The following is a 22,063-nucleotide window of genomic DNA, read 5'->3' as shown; positions in this document are numbered from 1 at the left end:
AAATTTTTAATATAGTGCCTGTTTTTGTTTTTTGTTTTTTGATCAGGTAACAAGTACAGATTTCTACATACCCGCTGTATCTTTTGATGCTTTACCGTCAATTCAGAGGGAGATTGTTGCAGCCAGTAGACTCCCATATGAAAGGGAGCTGTGCAGATAACAAGCTGTCTCGTAAATGAAGTCTGACAGGTGCTCCGGCATTCCTTCAAACTATACTGTAGCAAAGGGAGCTTAACTCTTTCATTCCTGCTCAGTCAGTACTGAACATACAGTAACCAGGCCAATATGGTGTAACAGATGGCCTGTTCTAACCTGCCAAGTCATATGCCTTAGAGGACAAAGATTCAGTTTCAGTTAAACTGGTTTTGATCAGACTTTGCTGACTAGCGTGTTATGGAAATTTTTTGGCATATACATGCTCTGAAGTACACTACACTACAGGGAGAGAACATGCTACGGGCCTCGACTACACAATTCAAAATAATGATCAAACTGAGAATTAAGTCATAAAACTTTATTGCTATGTGAGCAAATGTTTTATTTGCTTTCAGCTCAGTTACAGGTCAGTCACAAGCACACTGCTGTGAATCATTCCCAGTGAGTACTCCTTGTATCTGAAATTGTTACCACGTAAAAAAAAAAAGATCATTTGATACATAATAAAATAAATATGAGGTACGTTTGGCAGTGTAAGCTCAGATTATTACACATCAGTCGTACATTAATAGGTCATAACAGCCCCAGTAGAATGAAAACTCTATTGACCAATATAGAATTAACAAGTCCAACAGCTGTGTATGTGGCAAACTTATATGGCACCTCGATTTCTCTCCTCCTCCTGGCACTCTTGTCACTTTTCGGCACTCTGTACCATGAATATAATACCTGCAGGCTCACTGTTTTCACTATCTGTCGAGTTGCCACTAATGCTACAACTCCTAACAGGAAGCGGGCAGCGCCTGCTGCCAGTCCATTAGCTGTTAGTGTGGGTAGAGGTACAGGTAACGTCCCTTGGGGCTCAAAAGTCTGCCCAAGCTGCTCATTCACCCAGTATCCCACAGAGCATCCAGCCCCTGCTCCTAGAATAGTGGTCGTATCTCCCCTTGTGGTGCTGTAATGGTCCAGCTCTGGGTATGAGTAGCTGAGGAGGAGGGGCAGTACCAACGCCGCAACAGGGGAGAGGTGGCTGGTGAGCTGAAAATGGTCGATGGCTTCCCAGTAAGGATAGGTGAGAAATATGAGGACGGCTGAGATTAAAGCGCCACAGATCACATCCTGAAAGGACAATAGAGACACTATTTCACCAAGAACAATTCAGAATTTGTGCATTTATTTTCTAGCCAAGAGTTAGATGAGATGATTGATACTACTCTTATGTCTATTCCTGGCCGAATCAGAAGAGACGCAAAGCATTATGGGGCAGTTGAGTATGTCCAGTAAGCCTACGGTGTATACTCAGAAATTTATAGTAATCTAGTATAAATCCAGGCATTTCTGACGTACACAAAATCCTCATACTACATACCAGAGGTGGGACCAAGTCATTGTTTTGCAAGTCCCAAGTAAGTCTCAAGTCTTGGCCCTCAAGTCCCGAGTCAAGTCCCAAGTCAAGACAGACAAGTCCCAAGTCAAGTCCAAAGTCAAGATTGACAAGTCTCAAGTCAAGTCCAAAGTCCTACACTTTGAGTTTCAAGTCCTTTCGAGTCCTTTTAACCACACAGCAATAATATATTATGTAAGAGGTAAGCATATTAAACAGATGTCAGAACATCCCTTATAGCCACACATGAACTGTATTGAAACTACTCTTAATTACTCATATTATTAATATCAATCTTAACATTGTGTGATAATATATTTTGTATCTTAGTGTGTTACGTTGCAGCACGTAGACCAGCAACTCACGTGTGCAAGCTAACTTGTTTTTTCGTCAATGGACTGCTGGAGAGTAAGAACAACGAGCAGTATAACTTTGTTTTCCTGTCGGAAAAATCCGTCTGACAGCAAGCTAAAACGGTACACATATTCTTAATATAGCGCACATTTAAAGTGACCTTGATTTTATTAGGTTTGCCTCTTTGTAGGTGGCTAAAATATGCGTTGCTGCTAACCGCCGTCTACTGTGTGATACCTTGACTAATGTTATGTATAAGTACCTCAACCATAGCCCTGTTAAAAAAATACTTAACAAAGGTATGAATAAGGGAGTGAACTCGCAGTAGACGCAACAAATTACCGTGTTTGCAATGATTTAGCTACACAGCAAAGAAAAATTAGCTACTTAGCCAATAAATGTAAGCTTTCATTCAGAACTTACCTTTCTTTGTGCAACTTTAGATGTCGAACGAAGTTCGAAGTTGTTGCGTCTCCATCTGTAATCTTCGAGCCACATGTTTTGCATACTGCAATTCGTTTTTTATTGACCACCTCGTAGTTTTTATACCCGAACGAAACTATCTTTGGTATCATTTTTTCCAGCTAGCGCGCTGTTTGACAGTCCGTCTTCATTGGTTGTCCTGCAATTTGATTGGATGGATGCTGTCGGATCAAAATAATGTTGATCTAATTTGATTGGATGTTGTGCCGACAGCACACACACAGACGCACACATACAAAGAAAGATACAGAGCGTTCCTTAATAACATCCTTTTTAATCTTTGGGTTTTTGAGGAAAGTAGCAAGTCTTGTCGAGTCAAAAGGCTCAAGTCCAAGTGAAGTCACAAGTCATTGATGTTAAAGTCCAAGTCGAGTTGCAAGTCTCTTTACATTTTGTCAAGTCGAGTCTAAAGTCATCAAATTCATGACTCGAGTCTGACTCGAGTCCAAGTCATGTGACTCGAGTCCACACCTCTGCTACATACTCAATTTGAAATCAAATTTAGTATGAGTAGTACGTCAGTGAGGTTGTGAATAGAGCTCTGGCCTGTAATACCCAGTAAAACCACAATGTTTTTCCCTTTTTTTTTCTTTTCACTGGCTTGTCATTTTTATGGATTGCACATTTTAATTAGAAGGCTAGTAGAGGTGCATTAGAGGTGCCAGTAGGAGGATTGTGTTACCTTTGCACAGAGCCAAGCTGTTTCCCCCTGTTTCCAATCGTTATGCTAGGTTAAGCTAAGATAACCAACTGCTGGCTGTAACGTTATATATAACAGACCATTGCTCCTATTGCTATAAATACAGTATTTATTTGTGATGTATACTTAGACAGAGCTAATTGATTAGTTGTAACTGTCACTTATGGCATCAACGTTTTCAAATGAAAAGAGGGCAACATAAAGAGCCTGCTGAATTAAGAGTCTTGGATCAAAGCCTCAGCCAGACAGTTTATCCAGACACAGATATGAATAATGAATCCTGCACTGAGCTTGAATGTTTTATACTGTGAGTGTGTGTTGGGGGGGGGGGGGGGGGGGGTTGCTCACCAAAACTGAGTGCATGCCAGTGTAGAGACGGCTCAGACACACCAAGGACGAAAGTGTCACTGCGATCAGCAGACCCACCTCGAACTGGAACTGAGTCACAAAAACACACATATCACTAACCAGCACAGTGACAGATATGTAGACACATAATGACAAATGCCTCTTACTGATAAGGGTGGTAAAAGATGAAATCTGTGAAAGTATGATGCTGTGTGTCACACGCCTGAAATTCTTCACATTCCTCAGTGCAGCCACAAAAATGGTTGTCGTCCTCTACTTTTCAAAAACCTTTTCCCTCTTAGTCTGTGATCAACTCATCCGTTTGTCGGTCCGCTTAATGATGACGTGTAACCCCTCTTTCTGCCACTTGTCCATTCTGCCCGGTTGACGTACTGCCTGTCATCAAGTCAGTCGCTCTTTTATTCCTCTACTGTCTCCATCCTCTCTCCCCTCCCTCCTTTACCTATGGCGGCAGGTTTTGTTCCCCCCTCCATTTCAATAACAGTGAGAAGAGAGGCCTTGTGTATTCATTCACCTCCTCCACCCCCCCCTCCTGTGCTCCCCTCCTCTCCTCCTCTCTGCCTTTTTTCCTGTGTCTTTTCCTGTCTTTTGCAGCTGGAAGCCTATTCACTGGTAGTTCATGAAGAGAGGTTTTTATGAATGGCCACAAAGGATGCCAGGGACAGGAGGGGGTCACTCTGTGATTGACTGTCATGACCTCCGACCTGCTCCGGGAACAGGGCAAGTTGCCCTGAGGCCTTGTGGCTATTCAGGAGCCTCTGTAACAGCATGCTACTCATTTATAGCTATGCATGCTCTTTTCTTTCAGGGGGGAATCCTTGTGGAATTTCAGGCCACAGTAAAGTGGTCAACTGTACACGGGTGTCTCAGGCTCAGTCAGATGATTTCTCTGACCTTGAGAAAGGCAATGTAAAAAAAAAAAAATATATATATATATATATTTATGATGGAGATGTAGCTGACATGATCTGAACACAAATCAGCCCGACAGCTGCAGAGGCTGTAAACTACTAACTGATGGCCTTAGCATTCACTCAATTCTTCATTAAAACCCAGTGCTTGATTAAGACAGCCTGTGATTGAACCACTGAGCATTTTATTGACTTGGCAGTAGAGTGGGAGAGATAAAGAGGGGAAGAGACAGGAGGTGGGAGGGAGGGAGGTAGAGACGTGGACTGACAGTCATTGACTCAGTCGAGTCCATCAGAGGACCAAACAGCAGCTCGACGGGAGTGGCTGATGGTGACTGATGGTGACCGCCAGCCCCACCCCTCCCTGCCCATTGTCCAACAGCTCAGTCAGGACTCACTGATGGACAGCGGGGCCCCTCCCTTCATCCCACTCAGCTGCCGGTGAGCAAGCTGCCATCCACAGGGGCCCCCAATGCCTCAAATTTAACCCCATTCAACTCCTGAGAGAACTTGACGACTTGTGAGAAGCTGCTCATTTAGGGCGACTAATTTAACACTTACTGGTGCCTTGCTAATCTTAAAGGAATCCACAGAATTCAGTGTCAGTTTAACAGCACTGCTAATGAGATACCAAGTTTCAGAATTATAGTTTGGCATCCACTTAGCCTACACTTCCTTGCTTTAATGAGGTGGAACTAGATCATTTGCAGTCAGCTATGGTGGTAATTTTTCATAGTAATGAGCAGTGTGACCAGAGACTGTTACAGTCTCACTATGACTATCACAGTTACCAATCAAGAAATGACTGCACAGTAACTGTTATCGCCTTATCACCTGTTATCACCTCTCAGATCTGATTTCAGATCAGACTGATGCTGTAGGTTGATGAAGTTGTTACACGTCATGCTTCTGTGCTGTATCCTAACACAAAGACAATGCTAATATGCTGATGTTTAGCAGGTAAAATTTACCATCTTAATTGAACATGTTTGCATGTTAACATTTGCTAATTAGCACTAAATCTAAGGCACAGCTAAGGCTGATGGGAATGTCATTTGTTTAGGAGGCATTTTGTTATAAACAAAAAGATTAGAGAAAAGGAAATTTTGACCAGATTCATGCACTAAATGAAAAGCTGAGGGATCTCCAAAGTTTTTACAGTTGATCCTGAGGGGAATACGAATGTCATTTCATGGAAATGTATCCAGTAGTTGTCATTTCACTCAAAACTACAAACATTAGCATCATGGTGGCTTTAGAAGAAAAGTCAGGGGATCTCCAAAGTCAGTAGACTTCATCCTCTGGAGACCATGACTGTCTGTCTCACGGTCTTCCTCAGCAATGAGCTGTCATCACGAGCCCTATGGATGGGACTTTGGGTCAAACGTTGTGGTTGTATATCTTGATTCAAGACTGGTCTTTGGAATTAGATGTGGATGATATCTCTGATTTTCCTCCACCATCCACTTACTCTTGGTTTGATGACTGTGGCCCATTCCCCTTAATGCTGTGACCTGTTTTAGACTTGAGTCAGCTCCATTTGCTAATGAAGACTGTGAGATAAGGTTGAAAGCTCAGAAAAGCTGGTTTGAGCTTTGTTACACATATGTAAGTAAGTACAGCCAAGAGTAATGCTGAGCTGGTTTACTGTGTTTAATCACACACATCAGCTATGCTCACCTGTATCCTCAACGGGGCGCTTAGTAAAAGGGTGAAGGAGATGGCGATGGCGGCCATGGCGTGGGTCGAGGGCAGCCCGTATTCTGCGTCGACACGCGTCTCCAGCTTAACCACAGGGGGTGAGCGAGGGCGAGGCAGTTTCAGCACATCTTTCATTACCTGACCGACATACATAACCACCTAGAAGAGAGGAGAGAGAGCACAGGTCTCTTAGAAGTCCCATCAAATATCTGTTATATTCAGTTGCCATTTTTATTCTGTTATTTTTAGTATTAAAGTTTTATCAGTGCTATTTTAGGTAAGCTTACTCTGAACTGCTACAAAACTCTACCTTTTTGTGCATGAATTCTGTTGCAAGAAAAATGCCATTATGGTATCTTTCTGGTGCAGGTGAACTTATTTAACTTATTTACCAGTCTGATTATGATTAAATACCAAAAAAGTGTGCTGGCAACAGAAGCAGAAATTAGAGAAGGGGTAAGAAGATAATAAAATATGAGAAGATTAAGTTTAGATTGAGAAGGCTTTGCTCTAAAACTAAGTCTCTCATAAATAAGTGATCATTCTTCCAACTCAAAAAAAAAAAAGTAAGAGAGGAAGACAAAACTGTACAAGGGATGGAGACCCACTCTGGAATAAAGTGCAGATGCTGCAGTCGCACAGTAACAAAATCTACTGTAAGAAACTGAGAATTGAAGAAGGCAGGGTTTGCTGACACAGTGTCTTCAGCTGGTGGAGTGAGACAAAGGGATCTTGACACAATGACACAGTCAGTGCAAGGTGTGTGTGTGTGTGATATAGGTAGGGGTGTGTGTATGTGTATGTGTATGTGTGTGTGTGTGAGTGCATGTCCTGCCAAATGTGCTGCCTATTCTCCTTCATGAGATCCCCAGCGGCCCTTGCGGGGGGGGGGGTAGGGGGGCCTGCTCCAGCTCCAGGTTTATTTAAAGCTCTGCCTTGTATATTTAATGAATGGCTGTCTTAGCAAGGAGCAGGGAGGCAGTGCGCAGAGAGACACACAGAGAGGGAGCAGGACACTAATGTGTGTGTTTAAGGGAGAGAATAGAGAGGTTGTTATTACCATTTCTACTGACACTGTAATCAGAAAATGCTTGTTACCATGGCAAATGAGACATAAAAGTACATCTACTGACCTGTTGTTAGAGCAGCAACTTGTAGAGGCACAGAGGGAAAAAAGATATAGAGACAGATGGAAATTAAAATACACAAAAATGCCAAAAATATGTGGACACAGAATATTGCACGATGGGGAATTAATAGGCTGCTATAACTTCTAAAAGATTTCTGTAAAGTCTGAAAGCAGCAGCTGGACAATAATATGGAACATGTTTGCACTGATTTGCTTCCATTCAGCTACAAGAGCATTAGTGTGGTCCAACCATAGGATCCAACACTGACTCTGGGTGATAAGGCCTGGCTCACTACTGGCGTTCATCCTAGAGGTGTTCGATTGAGTTTAGGTCAGGGCTTTGCAAAGTTATTCCACACCAAATTGGGAAAACCATTTCTTTGTTAACCTTAAAAATAGTTAGACATTTTATCAGATACAGTTCACTGGTTGCTTGCTAAAAGTTAGATGAGGAAATCAATACCAGTCTCATGTGCTACATGTGGAGAGGGAGTAAGGACGGGGGAAAATGGGAGCAGGGGGAAAAGCTAGATTGGCTCCTTTTAAAGTTCAAATTTACACCTAACAGCACCTCTGCAAACACACTATATCTTGTTTGATATAGTGAAAGACTGAAGCCTAGAGCCATGTTAGACACTGTGTGAGGCTGTAGTTTGACAGCAGTTCTTTGAGCCTCAGCTACTCTTCAGTGTTTAGTGCTAATTAGCAGACATTAGCATGCTTACATGCTAAACTATAATGGTAAATATGATGAACATTATACCTGCAAAAAAAAAAGCATATTAATAGTGCCATTGTGAGAATGTTAGCACTCTCATGTTAGCATTTAGTGCAATGGCTGTCCACATACTTTTGGCTACTGTAGGTTGAGAGGCAGAAAATAACCTAAATGAGGAGAAATAAGGGAGAGAATGAGATGAAACTTTCCAACAATGTCTTGTTCTTTCCACCACTCCCTGTTCTCCAGTCATGTAAATTTTATTTTTCCAGTATTTGCATCACTGTCCACACACATGTCCAGACAGAATAACTTCTACCATGAAGTGGACAGTAAACAGAGGGCTGACAATGGTAAACCCATTTAGCACTTCTGATCCCATTCATTCACCATGACAGTGTATTCATACAACAATCCATACAGTGTACACATCATCCACTGTGTACCCCCACTCTGCCTTCACACAATGAATCTGTCTACCAGCTCTGAATGATATTATACCCCCCTGCATGGCACCATCAACACAAACATCATATTCAACGGCCTCCAGTACGGTCATCATGCCAGTATTTCATTTGTGACTTTGTACGAATCATCAAAGGACTGACCTAGGGACAGTCTGGTCACATTAAGGGAAGAGTTAAAGACAGGTCAAGACACACACGCACACACAGAATGAGAGTTTTCTCATGAAAGAGTGTATTGATTGAGGCTAGAGCAGCTTTGGACCTTGATCTGTCAACATGTGGAGCAGAATGAGAGAAGTGAGTGAGACTGTGTGTGTTTGGATGTGTATGGAAGAGGGGCTATTGCACAGGTCATTGTTTGACTGGAGAAAACACACGTTGTTTGTTTTGTTCCACAGTGACATGATTAATATCTGACTGGGTTACTAGTTCATATTTCTGTGATGCAGCTCAGTGACCACCAACATGCTGCAAAATAAGGTTATTCTAACAGAACAACACTGGTGTGTCTACTCTGCAACACTGGTGATAGTAAATTACACTTGGAAGTTAAATTCCCAGTGGTACAAAAATTACCTGTGCACACAAAACTAGTACATCTGAGAGTAACACATTTCAGTGAAATAAAGCTCTTAACAGAAAAGCCATTAGAAGTTTTAACTTTAGAACTATACCAGAGTTTTGATCAATGGGCATTTTGGGAGTCATGCTGCTACCCACTCTCTTAAACAGAGAAGTATTTTCTTCAGATATGTAAGAGTTCCACCAAAATATGACTGTAGAGGCAATATGCCAAATCCCCACAGCATGGTTACTGCAATTTACAGAGATAGCCTTAATAAGGCAGCAGAATCTTCTGGGTCCAGTTTTAAGGGTGAGCTCAGTCATTATTGACCTGCTCACTGACTTACAATTCTCTGGTGTTCTTTTAGAAACTTGGACGTTTTCCAGAAAGTTGCAGCTTTGAACAGTTTGTTTTGCAGAGTACGCCTTCTCTTTTGCATTAATACAACTACTCACCCACTGTCATTTATAGCTCATGCTTTGTTAATAATTACCTCTGCCAAGGAGGTCATGTTTTCACCAGGGTCTGTTTGTTGGTGTGTTAATCTGTCAGCAGGATTGTGTAAAAAGTAGTGAACTGATTTGCATGGGCCAGGGATGGAGCATGTTCCAGGGAGGAACCCATTACATTTTGGGCAGATACAGGGGCAGATCCAGGACTTTTTTCTTTGTCACTTTCCTTAACATTGCAAGAGGGGACTTTTTTTTGCCTAGGAGGAAGTATGCACTCTACTGAGTGCCATTCTAGTTTTTTTTATTCTGGTTGCAACTAAAGCTGTGTCCCAATTCCATTCTTACTAGAGTTTGACTACCAGGTTAGTGCTCTATGTTGGTTTCTTGTTTATCACCTGCAAAAACAGTAGTTTATAAAGCTTAGAATATAGATGTTGTATGCAGTTGGATGTCATATGGAATTGGGACACAGCTTAAGAGTCTAAAGAACCAATGGCTCTGTAAGACTGTACTTTGGCACAACAGCGCTTTGCACTAAAGGCCAACACCAGCATACTAACAGGCTCACAGTGACAATATTAACATGCTGATGTTTAGCATGTACAATGATTACCATGTTTACCATCTCAATTTGATTAGAAATTAAAGTCATAACAATACATCCTGAGGGGAACATGAATGTGTGTACCAAACTTCACAGTAAATCATCCAATAGATGCTGAGACATTTCACTCGAAAACTAGAAATATCAGTCTGCTGCTGGTGCCACAGGTAAAGTCAGGGGATCACCAAAGTCATTGGATTCATCCTTTGGAGACCATTAATGTCTCCAGTGTCTGTAGAAAATTTCCTGGAAATCCATCCACTAGTTGTTGAGCAACTTCAGTCAGAACTAATATGGGGAACCAACTGTTATAAGTTATAGTTCTATTTGTCATGTTTATATAAAGTTACTTTTCTAATATTGCTTCTCTGGTGTTTTGTACAGTTTCTGTTTTGCTGAGTGGGCATTCATTCTTCTTCTTGTAGCAGGAAAATGTAGTTATTATGCCAGTAAAAACTGCACTGACCACAGTTTCTTTGCAATGATGACAGGACAGGGTTACAGCCTTTTTATTCCTACACACACATTTTCTAATGTCCAGCCTTCATTGCTGATGGCTGATCCTGGAATGACAGAGGCCGTGTAGCTCAAAAAGATTTGTCATCTAAGCATAAGGCAGCTTGTCATAATTGAATATGACCCTCCTCTGTCATCATTACTGCATACAAATCAGGATAACACACAAATGTTCCCAAATATGGTGCAAATGCTACATGCTTCTGTCTAAATATACTCTGTATCTGAGTGTATGCCCTTCGTATCATTATGTAAAAGTACAACCTGATTTTTTTTTCATATTCCAAACGCCACAGTAGGTGTGTGATTTGCATAATACAACACTATAGTAATACCACACAACACTGCTATGTAATTCATGAGCATATGGTTAATGACAGTCGCTGTTTTCTAAGTCAACCAAAGTCACCCTGCAAGTAAAGACAACAGAGAGTAGTGAAGGACACAAGGATAGGTGTGTATAGAATATGTGTGTATGTGAGTGTCATTCATAGGCCTGCAATGTGTTTGCTCATGTATATGAGTCTTACTTTGCATGGATGCACTTCAGTCGTTGGTGTGAGGAGTTGCCAGTTTTTTGTGTGTGTGAGAGTGGCAAGAGTAGAGGAGAGAGAGTGCACAGCCGTCCACGAACCTTAGATAACTCCACCAGCACAATGGCAGGGTGCTGTTAGAAGTTCGAAGTGCAGGGTGATGTGCCCCGAGGGCTGACAGACCAAATGGTCGGTCCAGGGAGAGAAAGCTCAGAGCGCTGATGAGGCCAATAAAACACTCTGCTGGTAGACTAGGGGGAGGAGAACACAGAGTAAAGCTGGTAATGTCTAACTAGAGGGAGGGCAATGAGTGTGTTTAGCAGGCGAGGTGGGGAGAGCGAACATGTGTGTGTGTTGGCGTTTATGTGTGTTTGAAAGGAGTTCACACAGGGGCCTGGTGCAGCCAGGATGCCCGAAGAATGGGATCTCTTCCCCTAGGGGGCCAAACAAGGGGTTCAGACACAGGGCACCCACCAAGTACTCGGGGGCAGGGACACAAAGGCCACAAAAACACACTGCCCATCACACACTCGGCAGGAGTGAGGGTGTATGGCTGTCTCTGTCTGTCTGTGTCTCTACAAGTGTCAAATACATTCCTTCTGGGATCACATTTGACATGTTTTTAGGGTCTCTTGTCATAATGTGCTGGATTCTGTCAGAATAAACATCTAAAGGGGTGATCCGAGCAGTCTTTTTCCACTGATGTGTCCTCATGTGTGGCCTCAAACCATGCCAGGTCAGGCTGGCCCCAGTGTCCCCCTGCCCCGCCCCGCCCCAAAGCCTGGGGATATATGGGCATGGTGGTGTCAGAGACAGGCCACTAGAAGGGGGAGAAGGATGAAAGGGAGGTTGAAAGGTGAAGAGAGGAAAATGGAACAGCAGAGTGAAGAGAGGTGGCATTGTGAGGGAGATGGACATCAGACTGAAGACTTGTGTTTTTTTTGTGTGCTAAGGTGGTCTGACATGTACACACACACATTTTTTTTTCTATCTTACCATCCACATGTTGACGAGACGTCGGCACAGGAACGGGTCCAGGTTCCAATGTAAGCAGGGCAGACAGGTGATGTAGAAGATTTCATGACCTAGGCCTGATGAGAACAGGAAGAGGAAGTGCAGCAGCCAGTTCCTCACCTCGTACTGAGGCCTGCTGCAGTCCTGCAGAGAATAAACACCAATCAGTAAACAAAATAAGATGGCTCCTGTAACGAACTCAGAAGTAGATCAGATCCAGGTCAGCCTTGCAGTCACACCCTTCACTGGCTTCACCTTTTTTTTTTTTTTTTTTTTGGGTGCAGCATCTGTACATTACATTTCATCATCTATAAAAGCCAGCAAGTCAAAATCTATAGGATTTCTTCACTCAACTGATTAAGAAAGCACACACGGGCTAGTGCTACGATGCTCATGGTCTTGTGTAGTATAAAGATCTTTTCAGCTTTTCAGGGAGAACTGTTTCAGGAATACTCAAGCAATTTAATACTTCAATAAGGTTCGTAGGCTCACAAGAGACAGGAATAGATTTAATCTCAAATTTAATGTTGAGATCAAACACTGCTGCTTTAATTTCAAAATGAAAACAGCTACTTCTAAATTAAAGCAGCAGAGGCTGAGATATCTTGACTTTTAGTCTCTAATATGGGTCAAGCTCCACAACAAACAAACAAAAAAACTCAATACATTTCCCACAATGCAACTGGTTAGCATCTTTGATTAAGCCTCTATGCCTCCTAAATGTTAACCTCAAAAATGATGCCAGTTTCTACTCAAACTTAGAAAACTTAGACTTGTCGTGTTCCTAACATACAGGAACACGTTGCAGTTACTGGAGCTCCTTAGAAATTTTTGCAAAATTACTTTTTCAATTGTCCATGCTCAACACGGGCCTGTGGTTCTTCCACTGACATTATCGCAGAATCCTAAAATCTTTAAACCAGAAAGTAGCTTGACAGCATTTTTACTCTAACGGCCTAAATAAATTGTTTGCCTCTGAAGAGGGAGACAGAAGAATGTAAACATCCCACACAGCTTGTCTCTGTGCTGAAGAGGATCTGGTGACTGACACAGACACCCAGACAAACGAGAAAAGCCAGTCATGGTTTGGTTTGCATAATCTCTTAATAAAACCCAAATAACTGATAAATGTTTGTGTTAGTAAGTCATGTATCCAGTAATCCTGTTGTGTGTGTGTGTGTGTGCGTGTGTGTGTGTGCGTGTGTGTGTGTGCGTGTGTGTGTGTAGGAACTCTTACTTCCTATTTTTAAAGAATCTGATAGCAGTGTTCTAAAACAAGACAAACTATTGCTCCAGTACCAAAACACTGTCCGTTTATTGTTTAAACATTAACCTCAGATGTTGTGGGAATCAAATGCAAATAGGCTTCATCACTCCAGTGGACAGTTTGGTTTCTAGTTTTAACCTAAACTGCGTTTTGAGGTTCAAGACACTCACACAGGCTGCTGAGAGAACCGATTAATCGCGGTAAACGACTTACACTTACACTAAGGGCACATCCATTCTCTTTGTATTTATAGTTTGAATTGCTGTCCTCGTGGTCCCAGCTTCCCTTCAGCTGTCCACGTGGTTTACCGGTGTAGACCGAGGTTCCTGTCGGGGCGCGCGTCCTCCCTCGGCTGTGATGCGCGGCTTCGACGAGGAAGAGTCCGCATCGCCTCTGGAACCGGGCCACGAGCTCCGAGTCATGGAGGTAAGCCAAAGGCTCCAGCATGTCAGATGCAATTGACAGAAGCGCAGGAGAGAGCTGGCGTGTTTTTTCTGAGCAGGAGAGGTAATGGAAGGTGATATATGCCCAGACAGGGCGCATCCCAGGGGCAGGGTGCAGATCTGCCTACAGGTGCGGCCGCTGCGCTCCACAGGTGCACGCACGGGGCGGGTCTACAAGAGGGGGAAGAACCGGTCTTGAGTAGTAACATTTTGTCCGACCTTTATTCTGGGTTGGTTCAGGTGTTATCACAAACTATAAATAGCAAGCGGAAGTAAGATTTATTGCATATCCATGCCAGCAGGTCATTTGTGGAGCTTGGATCTTTACATTGCTGAGAACCGTCAACAGTGTAGGCAGGTCAGTGGTCCAGCACCAGGCTGAGATGGGAGTCCGATAGGTTGTTCAACATGAGGAATGACATAATAATAATAATAATAATAATAATAATAATAATAATAATAATAACTGGCAGTTTAGACTTCATTCTCTCTGTGTCATATTTTTAACATTTAAATCTCTTAATAGCGCTGATCCTGGGATATCCCATCCAAGATCCAGCTGATGTGTTAAAACACATGGGTGTAATGACTCTGTATCCCTATTTGAAAGATGAACAACTTAAAACAGCCTGTAGCCTTTTCTTCTTTCCCTTTTCTCTTGATAGCTTGTCATTTTGGCTGCAGGTAGAAAGAAGGGTCAGCTGCACAGTTAAAATACGAACATCCATCATTATCATCATTAGAGGGAATCTTTTAAATTTGAATATAATGGGCTTTTAGCTCTTAGACGTATGTTCTGGAGTTGAATAGCTGTTATCTCTGACGTCCCAGTAACACTCATCATTATCGCTCATTAACTGTGGTTTTAAAAAATCTTAAAACAGCAAGGTTTTCCTATATAAATGCACAGGTAGGTCCACTTCAGCACTGATTCATGCATGAACAATCTGATCTAGGGCTTTATGTTTGCCTGAGGGGACTGTGACATGATAATGTATAGTAATGTGTGTTAATATAAGACTAATCCAGGTTTAATGCACGCATCGTGTGCTATATCAGCAAAGGGCCCTTATCGCAGCAGATGAAATAACTCATCAGGAAACAGGGCCTGTATCACAGTGTGTAAACAATGTCCTGAGCCAATAATAACTTCTGACCACTCATTGGATGATGTAGGTGAACCTGTGGCAACCACCTCATCCAGACACCAGCTTTAATCATCTTAATGCTGCTCCTGAGAGCACAGAGCCCAGCAGTAATTACCTGCAGTTACATGGGACTTAAAATAAAAAAGATTAATCAGAAGTAAAGTGATATAAGTGAAACTGACTTAAATTGTTAACTTTATGTGAATAGAAGGTCAATTTGTAGTGATCATCTTTGAATCCTATGACCTAAAATTATGAGTTAGATGAATATGCTATACTTTACCAACAGATTAAATTGTACATGGTAGTTTATTTGCACATTGTGGTGTGATAGCAGCCATATAATTCCATTAACCATGGATGCTTTACATGTATTTCTCTTTGAAAATTGAATCGAAGGCAACTGGACATATGTTTGTCTGGGAAGACGTTTCGCCTCTTATCCAAGGGGCTTCATCAGTTGCCTTCGATTCAATTTTCAAAGAGAGAACTATGACCTGGATGAATGAGAACATTCACAGACATTTTACATGTATTTACACCTTTGCAAGAGTACCACTCCACACAAGGTTCAGTATATTCTTAATACTTACTGAACTGACTGTCATTTAGTGAGTTTTACAAAAATTGAATAAGATTTTAAACAGTCTAAAAGCAGCAATGAAACAATTAGTCTGTTTTTAAGGCGGAGTACCTCAGTGATCTTTGCAGTGTGCTGAAAGCAAAAAGTATTCTCGAAAATATTTTATATATGCATTCTTAGTATCTTAGTAGGTTTTTGTAGAGCACTGTGCTGAAATGACTCTACATAAGGCCTCCAGACTCCTCTAGGCAATGAGCTGGCTGTAAATGCAGAACCCGAGCCTACGTCCTTCATACAACTACGATTCTTCCCTCTTTTTTTGTTTTATTTATTCACTGATATGATGATCAGCTGCCATTGCTCCTTTCTCTTCCTGAAAATGTAAGACAGTGTTTTGCTGGCAGGCCGAACTGTCAGTGAGTTTAGATGCTCTTTGTTACAGGAAACAGTGAATTGACGCCCCCAGTTGACCAAATTAGCGCATCCTATTGTCTGCCATGATCTACGTAATTGCGATGGAGCATAGCTGTCATAGCTGCTTCCTGCAGCCAGAGCACCGAGAACAACAACAACAACTCTCTCTCTCTCTTTCTTTATAACGGGACTTTAAGGAGACACATCGCCTCTCTCTCTCTCTCTTTCTCTCTCTCCCTCTCTCTCTCTCTGTTTTGTGGGATGCTCTGGATGGATGAGCTCTCGCGTCGGAGTCACCACCATTACATCATCTATTCCCACAGAGCCTCACTGGAAATGAGAGCTTTTTTAATATTTAAACGGGATCCCGGTCATTTGGGCTGAGCAGCAGACGAGCCGCTCTTCATAAAGGACGCGACTCGAGATTATGAAAACACATCAACAAATATCTGCGGGAACGATGGCGTTTCAATGAAGTGGGGGGAGAGGAGGGGGCAGAGGAGGAGAGACGTGCACCGTCATCAGCATCTGTCCGCCAGCTCCCTTTGTGTTCACCGGAGAATGTGAATGGCGAAAGATGACATGGCAGAGGTAGATTTGGCATCAAACGGAGCGGAACCCCCCGGCGAGGCCTCCTCGGCGTTTCCCTACGAGGAGTACGAATGCAAAATCTGCTACAATTATTTCGACCTTGACCGCCGGGCTCCTAAGATCCTAGAGTGCCTGCACACGTTTTGTGAGGAGTGCCTGAACACGCTTCACCTCCGGGAGGAGCGGCCATGGCGCATCAGCTGCCCCGTCTGTCGCCACCGGACTCCGGTGCCGGATTATCGGATACAAAACCTGCCCAACAACACCAAGGTGACGGAGGATTTCCCGCTCTACATCGACTCGGACCCCCTGCCACAGGACGCTTTGCCGCCGTATCCTCCCCCGCTGCACCCAGCCCTTGTCGCCCTCCGCCGAGAGGAGGCGTCGGGGACGTCCAGCACCAGCCAGGCAACCCCGTCCACCACCGTGTCCACGGCCACGACCCTCTCCCAGGACTCGGTGCGCTACGACAGCTGTCAGAGCTGCAAGAGAGTAGCTCTGACCACCGGCTGTGTCTGCGTGATCTTCTCCTTTCTGTCCATGCTGGTGTTGCTCTTCATGGGCCTGATCTTTGTGCACAGTCACAGCATTCCTCCCTCGCCGGCGGGACCAATTTGCTTGTCTGTAGCCAGCATCCTGGCTATGTTCTCGGTGGTCGTCACATGGCTCATCTGCTGGCTCAAATACAGACCGGACCATGAGACAGGCCGCTCATCCGCCACCAGTAACTCCCGGAGAAACGCCTGATAGGCTGCGGGGCTCAGACTTATTGATGGAGATGTTGTGCTGTGGGTGTGTGATTATGTACATAGTACTGACAACTGATACTCCTGCTCCCTTTACTTTTCTAGGAATAAATCTCGTCCAAAATGGCCTTTTATCAGTATAGCAAACACCCAAAGGCCTTCATGTTGTTTGGAGCAATAGGCCGACATGATCCTTGATAATCTTTTCCTTAAGTTATGCACTTGAATTTGCAGTAGGCCCAGTTGACTTGGCCATGTTGATGAATGAACTTAAGACTCAGACCCCCCTGGCGTTGGTCTGAAATGTAGGTGGTATGATGACTGAATGTGCAGTGCTCATTTCCAGGGTTTGACACCCTCCCCACCTTATCCTGCTAAATGATATGCATATCCCACTATGCCACTCACTGTATGATAACTGTCCATGATGATTCACTCTTATATCTCAACAAAGCACTATCGTATTGTACAGATACTTGGCAATGTTCACTTCTGAGTTTTCAGGCGATGGATTTTGGTTTTTAAGGAGGCTTGTGTGTTTATGCGAAAAAGCTCTGAAACGTCATTCTGTTACGAAGGATCCATAATCCAAACTGTAAATAGTCCACAGAGAAGCGGATAGGTGTGTTCAGCCTTTCTTGAAGACCTTCCTAATCCTCGTGCTTTAACTTATCTTTTAGGATGGCACTGTTTCCGTTGTGACAATGAAAACTGCACCTCTTCCAGGCAAAGGGATTCAAAAAGGATAGCTTGTGATTTTGAACTTGTGTTTGGCTACTTTTGTGCATGTTAGGCTACTGAAAGGTCAAGGCTTTCTGTTTTTACCTTTTCTTTGAAACGGAAGAGACAATGTGTCTCCTGACTCCTGTGCCTCACCTCCTTGCTGAATGAAGCAAAACTTCACTGTAATCATGATCAAAATCATGCACGGGCCTTCCACCACTGACAGCACCCAGCTGGGGTGTCGGCAGGGATTTCCTCCTCCTGTCACATTATTTACACATCGGTAGTGGAAAACAGGGTTTCCAGTGTGAAGCTCCTTTTTATACGTGTAGGGTTTTTGCACCTGGCTTTGAAGAAAGGTCAAAGAGACGCGTGTTTGTAAGTGTTTAAACAGGTATAATCTAAGCTTATGTCCACTTTCAGCTACTTCCAAGTTCAAGCTCTGCTTCCTTCAGAGCCACATTTAATGATAAGTCTTTACAGGTCAGACATGTTAAACAACTCAATTCTGGTTCCTCAGAGATAATCAGGACTCATAATTACCTCTGGAAACTTAAAGAGCCCCATGAGCTGTTGCAGAGATTAGAAAGCAGTACCTTATATAAGTCAAGTCCTTCATTAACACAATGCAAACACTGAACTTTTTTAATCGAAAACTTAATATAATTTGCTTTATGTGGGCTTTTTTTTTTCTTAGATAGGTGGGTCAAAACAAAAACACTGAATTAACTTTTTTGTGAAATTAGCCTCAGACAAAGCAATGCAATCAAAAAAAGCTAAAACTCAAGGGCCTATAGTGGGTAGACTTCTTATCATGAATATTACTGTGAACTGTTGGTAAATTCTGTGTATGTAATTCTTGCTACAATCTATACAATTCTTTATTTATAATTCTCGCAAATGGCAAAAAGCGATACCTTACTTGTGGTGCAATGTAGGATCCTCATATTGACAAATTGCGTTGTGGTCCGTGGAGCATGTGAATTGCACTCCTAAGTTATTTTCCAGCTCCCAGACCTTCCTGACAGCATTTAGTGTAGAATTCGGAGATGATTCGGACACCAAAGCGCTTTAAGACAAGCACTTGCCCTTGCACACACACGGTATCCCTACCTCACTGCACGGGCAATAAGCAAAAACAAAAAAACAAAACAAAACAAACAGTTCAACATGATTCGTAAACCCACCCCCATCCCCACCCTTATTTGATTCCCATGCTTGCTTCAATCATCCTGCTCAACCTTTTCTCAACTACTAGATGATGCACTTTCCCCCCCTTATTTGACACAAGTAACGGGGTATACCTTTGACTAATGTACGCATATTGTATTTATTTAAGAGGACCTAGAAAATGTTGGTTTTTATGAGAATCTGTGGTTGTTGTTAAAGTACCAAATGTATTTGCACAGAGAACTGTTCTTTATGTGCTGTTTTACATACATAAACACATTTCAGTAATAAAGAAAACATGAATACCCACTGATTTCATTATTTCTCTTGGTACAGTCAAGCATTAGCATCACAGCTGGTAGAAACGCCTGTTTCCAAGGCTGTGTTTTATCATGCTTAGTCTTACATAATGACTGGTAATAAACTGAATGTGTTCCAACTTGACACATTTAGCATCCTGCTGTGCATCAAATATGCCCCCTACTGGAAGACAAAGGATACTACATGCTATAAAAAAGGGGAGAAATCCCAACCCCTCAGTGTCAGCTTGGTTGCATTTCTCATGTAGGTCTGCTTATGTAAACTGGTGGCTAAAACCTGATTAAAAGTAAATACATTTTTCAATATGGGCTGGATGCCGATGTGCTGTTAATATTACAGACTGAGATTTGTCATGTGAGTTTATATGGTTCTACAAAGATCCCTTTTAGTTTATATAAATTAAAGCATTCAGCAACAAGATTTTTCCCTCATAAACAAACAGAATAGATTAAAAAAAACAAAAAAAACAGTGTTGACCATTCACCACCAAATCACTGGTTAGTATTTAAGACTTACATTTGCATCATGTATTAAAGTTCCATGCCCCATAAATTAATGCTGTCACACACAGTATTTCCTCAAATAATATACCTCCCACCTCTCTTTCATATTCTCAGCAGCATGTAAATAAGTCTCTGTTCACTGATAGGTCACTACAACACTAAAGCCTATTGTATCGAAGCCTAGCTGTTTTTTTCAATTAGCTACAGTTACACTGATTACTGGAAAATAGTTTGAGGCAAATGTGTGTTTACAAATTAGCCATGACAACAAACAAAATAAGAGGAGGCTGTCTGTTTTTGTAAGGATGCTAAGCCAGTGAATTTTGATGCCTCTCATTAGACATTTATGTCCGTGTGTAATAAACTGTTTCTGACTTTTTACCTGGAGATTTTACCTCTTGCTGCTGACATTGTCAGTCAGCAGCAAGAGTCTGACTCTGCAGCACTGAACAGAAAAAAAAAGACACACGGTCAAAGTATGTAGTCCAACTTAGTCCTCTTATTTAGTACAGTAAGTTGTGTTTTTCTTTCTCTTGTATTCACATTCTCGACATACCACAGTGACAAAGCTGCTTATTCTATTCTGAGTAAACTGGTAAAATGATTAGATTATGAGACACTGAGCAAATTTAAAGGTTTAAACTGCGTCGTATATATACAGAAGCTCACTGTAAGTCATAACATGAATTTTCTGTCTTTTTTATGACATTAGTCCTTTATGCAGTGGAGGAAGAAATATTGAGACACTTTATTTAAGTAAGAATTACAATAATACTATATAAAAGTTCTCCAACTTTAGTACATTACAAATATTTAAATAAGTAAATAGAAAATAAATGAAAAGTAACTAGCTACTATAGCCTAGCTATGAACTTCTCAAATTCAATAAAGTAGAATATATTTCCCACTGAAATGTCGTAGGAATGTATGGCATAAACCACATCCACCCTTGTTTGAACCCCCATGTATGATTTTTTTTTTTTTTTTTGAATTAATTATTACCCTAATAGGACGCATTGGAAAGTAATTGATTTGACAAGTACGTGTTTGTGAATGACCTCCACGCAGAGCATGTGATGCAACTAATTTACTTCTCATCAAGCGAGATTTCTGACTTTGAATTTCATCCCCCGGTAATGGATTGGACACGGAGATTCAGTGTCGCTTTTAAAGAAAGGGCCGCGGTATGCATCATGCCTCTCTCTGTTTTCCATTTGCCCTCTGTGTGTTTTTGGTTGTAATATCCAGTTTCAGTAAGATCACTGACACTCCCAAATCGTCACGATCGTCTGCGTAGAGACTGATGTTTTTTTTTCTTTTCGGAATAAGTCAGTACAAATGTGAGAAAGGCAAATAAATAGTCGCTATAACTCACAGCTTTTAAAGTCTAACTTAAGAATGTAACTCGTTGGTTTTCCTCACATTTACTCAAACTGCTGGAAACACAGGGTCAGCGTATTAACGGTGGTTTATTCTTCTATTTGCCCATAAAGCCTGTACTCATTTGATGACAATTTTGTGTGACTTAGGGCTCAAATAATTATCTACTATATTAGTCTTATTAAGACATTCCTCAAAGCTTATCTGGACTATTACAAATGTAAAACCAGTCAAAAACAAACTCACATTTCCCTCCTCTTTGAAGTCGTGTTATGGCAACTTGCAGGATTCATTCGTCTCTGGCCATGATGATAATCTTCTGCCAGTGGATAATGACATCCTCCTTAGCAGGTGAAAGACCCCCCGTTTACCCTGCTTATTTTAAACCCAGCGTCCACCCATTGTCCGCGTGCGTTTTTGACAGCAAAGACAACATTTGAAGTGCGTTTTTAAAAAAAAAAGCCACTAGAAGAGGCGAATGTTAATTGAAACCTACTTAGCCTGTGGGATACCTCTTCCCTGCGTAAATTAAGGTGAATGACAGTGACTCCGGTGCTCACCCCCCCGCCCCCCTGACGGGATCATCGTTATTGCTCCGTAGCCCAGAGGTGAGCAGGACATGAAAGGGGGTGATCAGGTGGGGGAGGCAGCTTTAGTTTTGCATGAATCACACGGAGGTTTCAGGGCTTTCCCTGCAAGCGCTCAACAAACTCGGAGG

At 42.2% G+C, this 22,063-nt stretch overlaps 2 protein-coding genes across 4 annotated transcripts; one reads left to right on the top strand and one right to left on the bottom strand.

The window, feature by feature from the left end:
- Positions 1-45: 45 nt before the first annotated feature.
- sgpp2 (sphingosine-1-phosphate phosphatase 2) lies at positions 46-13,885 on the bottom strand. 3 transcript variants are annotated; one of them, XM_041045719.1, is made up of 5 exons: positions 13,537-13,885; positions 12,039-12,200; positions 6,038-6,217; positions 3,426-3,515; positions 46-1,275 (listed from the first exon to the last, which is right to left on the bottom strand). In XM_041045719.1, exons 1-5 carry the CDS (start codon positions 13,864-13,866, stop codon positions 730-732), a joined length of 1,308 nt encoding a protein of 435 aa, XP_040901653.1. In that variant the 5' UTR covers positions 13,867-13,885; the 3' UTR covers positions 46-729. The 3 variants fall into 3 exon arrangements, with proteins under 3 accessions (XP_040901653.1, XP_040901654.1, XP_040901655.1); XM_041045720.1 differs by having other exon boundaries at positions 13,543-13,885; XM_041045721.1 differs by lacking the exon at positions 13,537-13,885 and adding an exon at positions 11,144-11,862 and having other exon boundaries at positions 12,039-12,172.
- A 2,581-nt stretch (positions 13,886-16,466) lies between these two features.
- Positions 16,467-19,443, top strand: LOC121187488 (E3 ubiquitin-protein ligase rnf152-B). Its single transcript, XM_041046748.1, has one exon. It carries the CDS (start codon positions 16,479-16,481, stop codon positions 17,247-17,249), a length of 771 nt encoding a protein of 256 aa, XP_040902682.1. The 5' UTR covers positions 16,467-16,478; the 3' UTR covers positions 17,250-19,443.
- The last annotated feature ends 2,620 nt before the right edge of the window (positions 19,444-22,063 follow it).

The sequence above is a fragment of the Toxotes jaculatrix genome, chromosome 9 (assembly GCF_017976425.1).
Source record: "Toxotes jaculatrix isolate fToxJac2 chromosome 9, fToxJac2.pri, whole genome shotgun sequence".
NCBI classification, from domain to species: Eukaryota; Metazoa; Chordata; class Actinopteri; family Toxotidae; genus Toxotes; species Toxotes jaculatrix.
The sequence above is the reverse complement of the archived record's forward strand: the minus strand, read 5'-3'. Positions and strand labels throughout refer to the sequence as shown.

Coding starts and splice junctions, on each gene's coding strand:
- LOC121187488 (XM_041046748.1), top strand. CDS start 16,479: ATGGCGAAAGATGACATGGCAGAGGTAGATTTGGCATCAAACGGAGCG.
- sgpp2 (XM_041045719.1), bottom strand. CDS start 13,866: ATGCGCCCTGTCTGGGCATATATCACCTTCCATTACCTCTCCTGCTCA. Junction 6,218..12,038: donor GTCTCGTCAACATGTGGATG/GTAAGATAGAAA, acceptor CCTCTCTTCTAG/GTGGTTATGTATGTCGGTCA. Junction 3,516..6,037: donor GCGCCCCGTTGAGGATACAG/GTGAGCATAGCT, acceptor TTTGTGACTCAG/TTCCAGTTCGAGGTGGGTCT.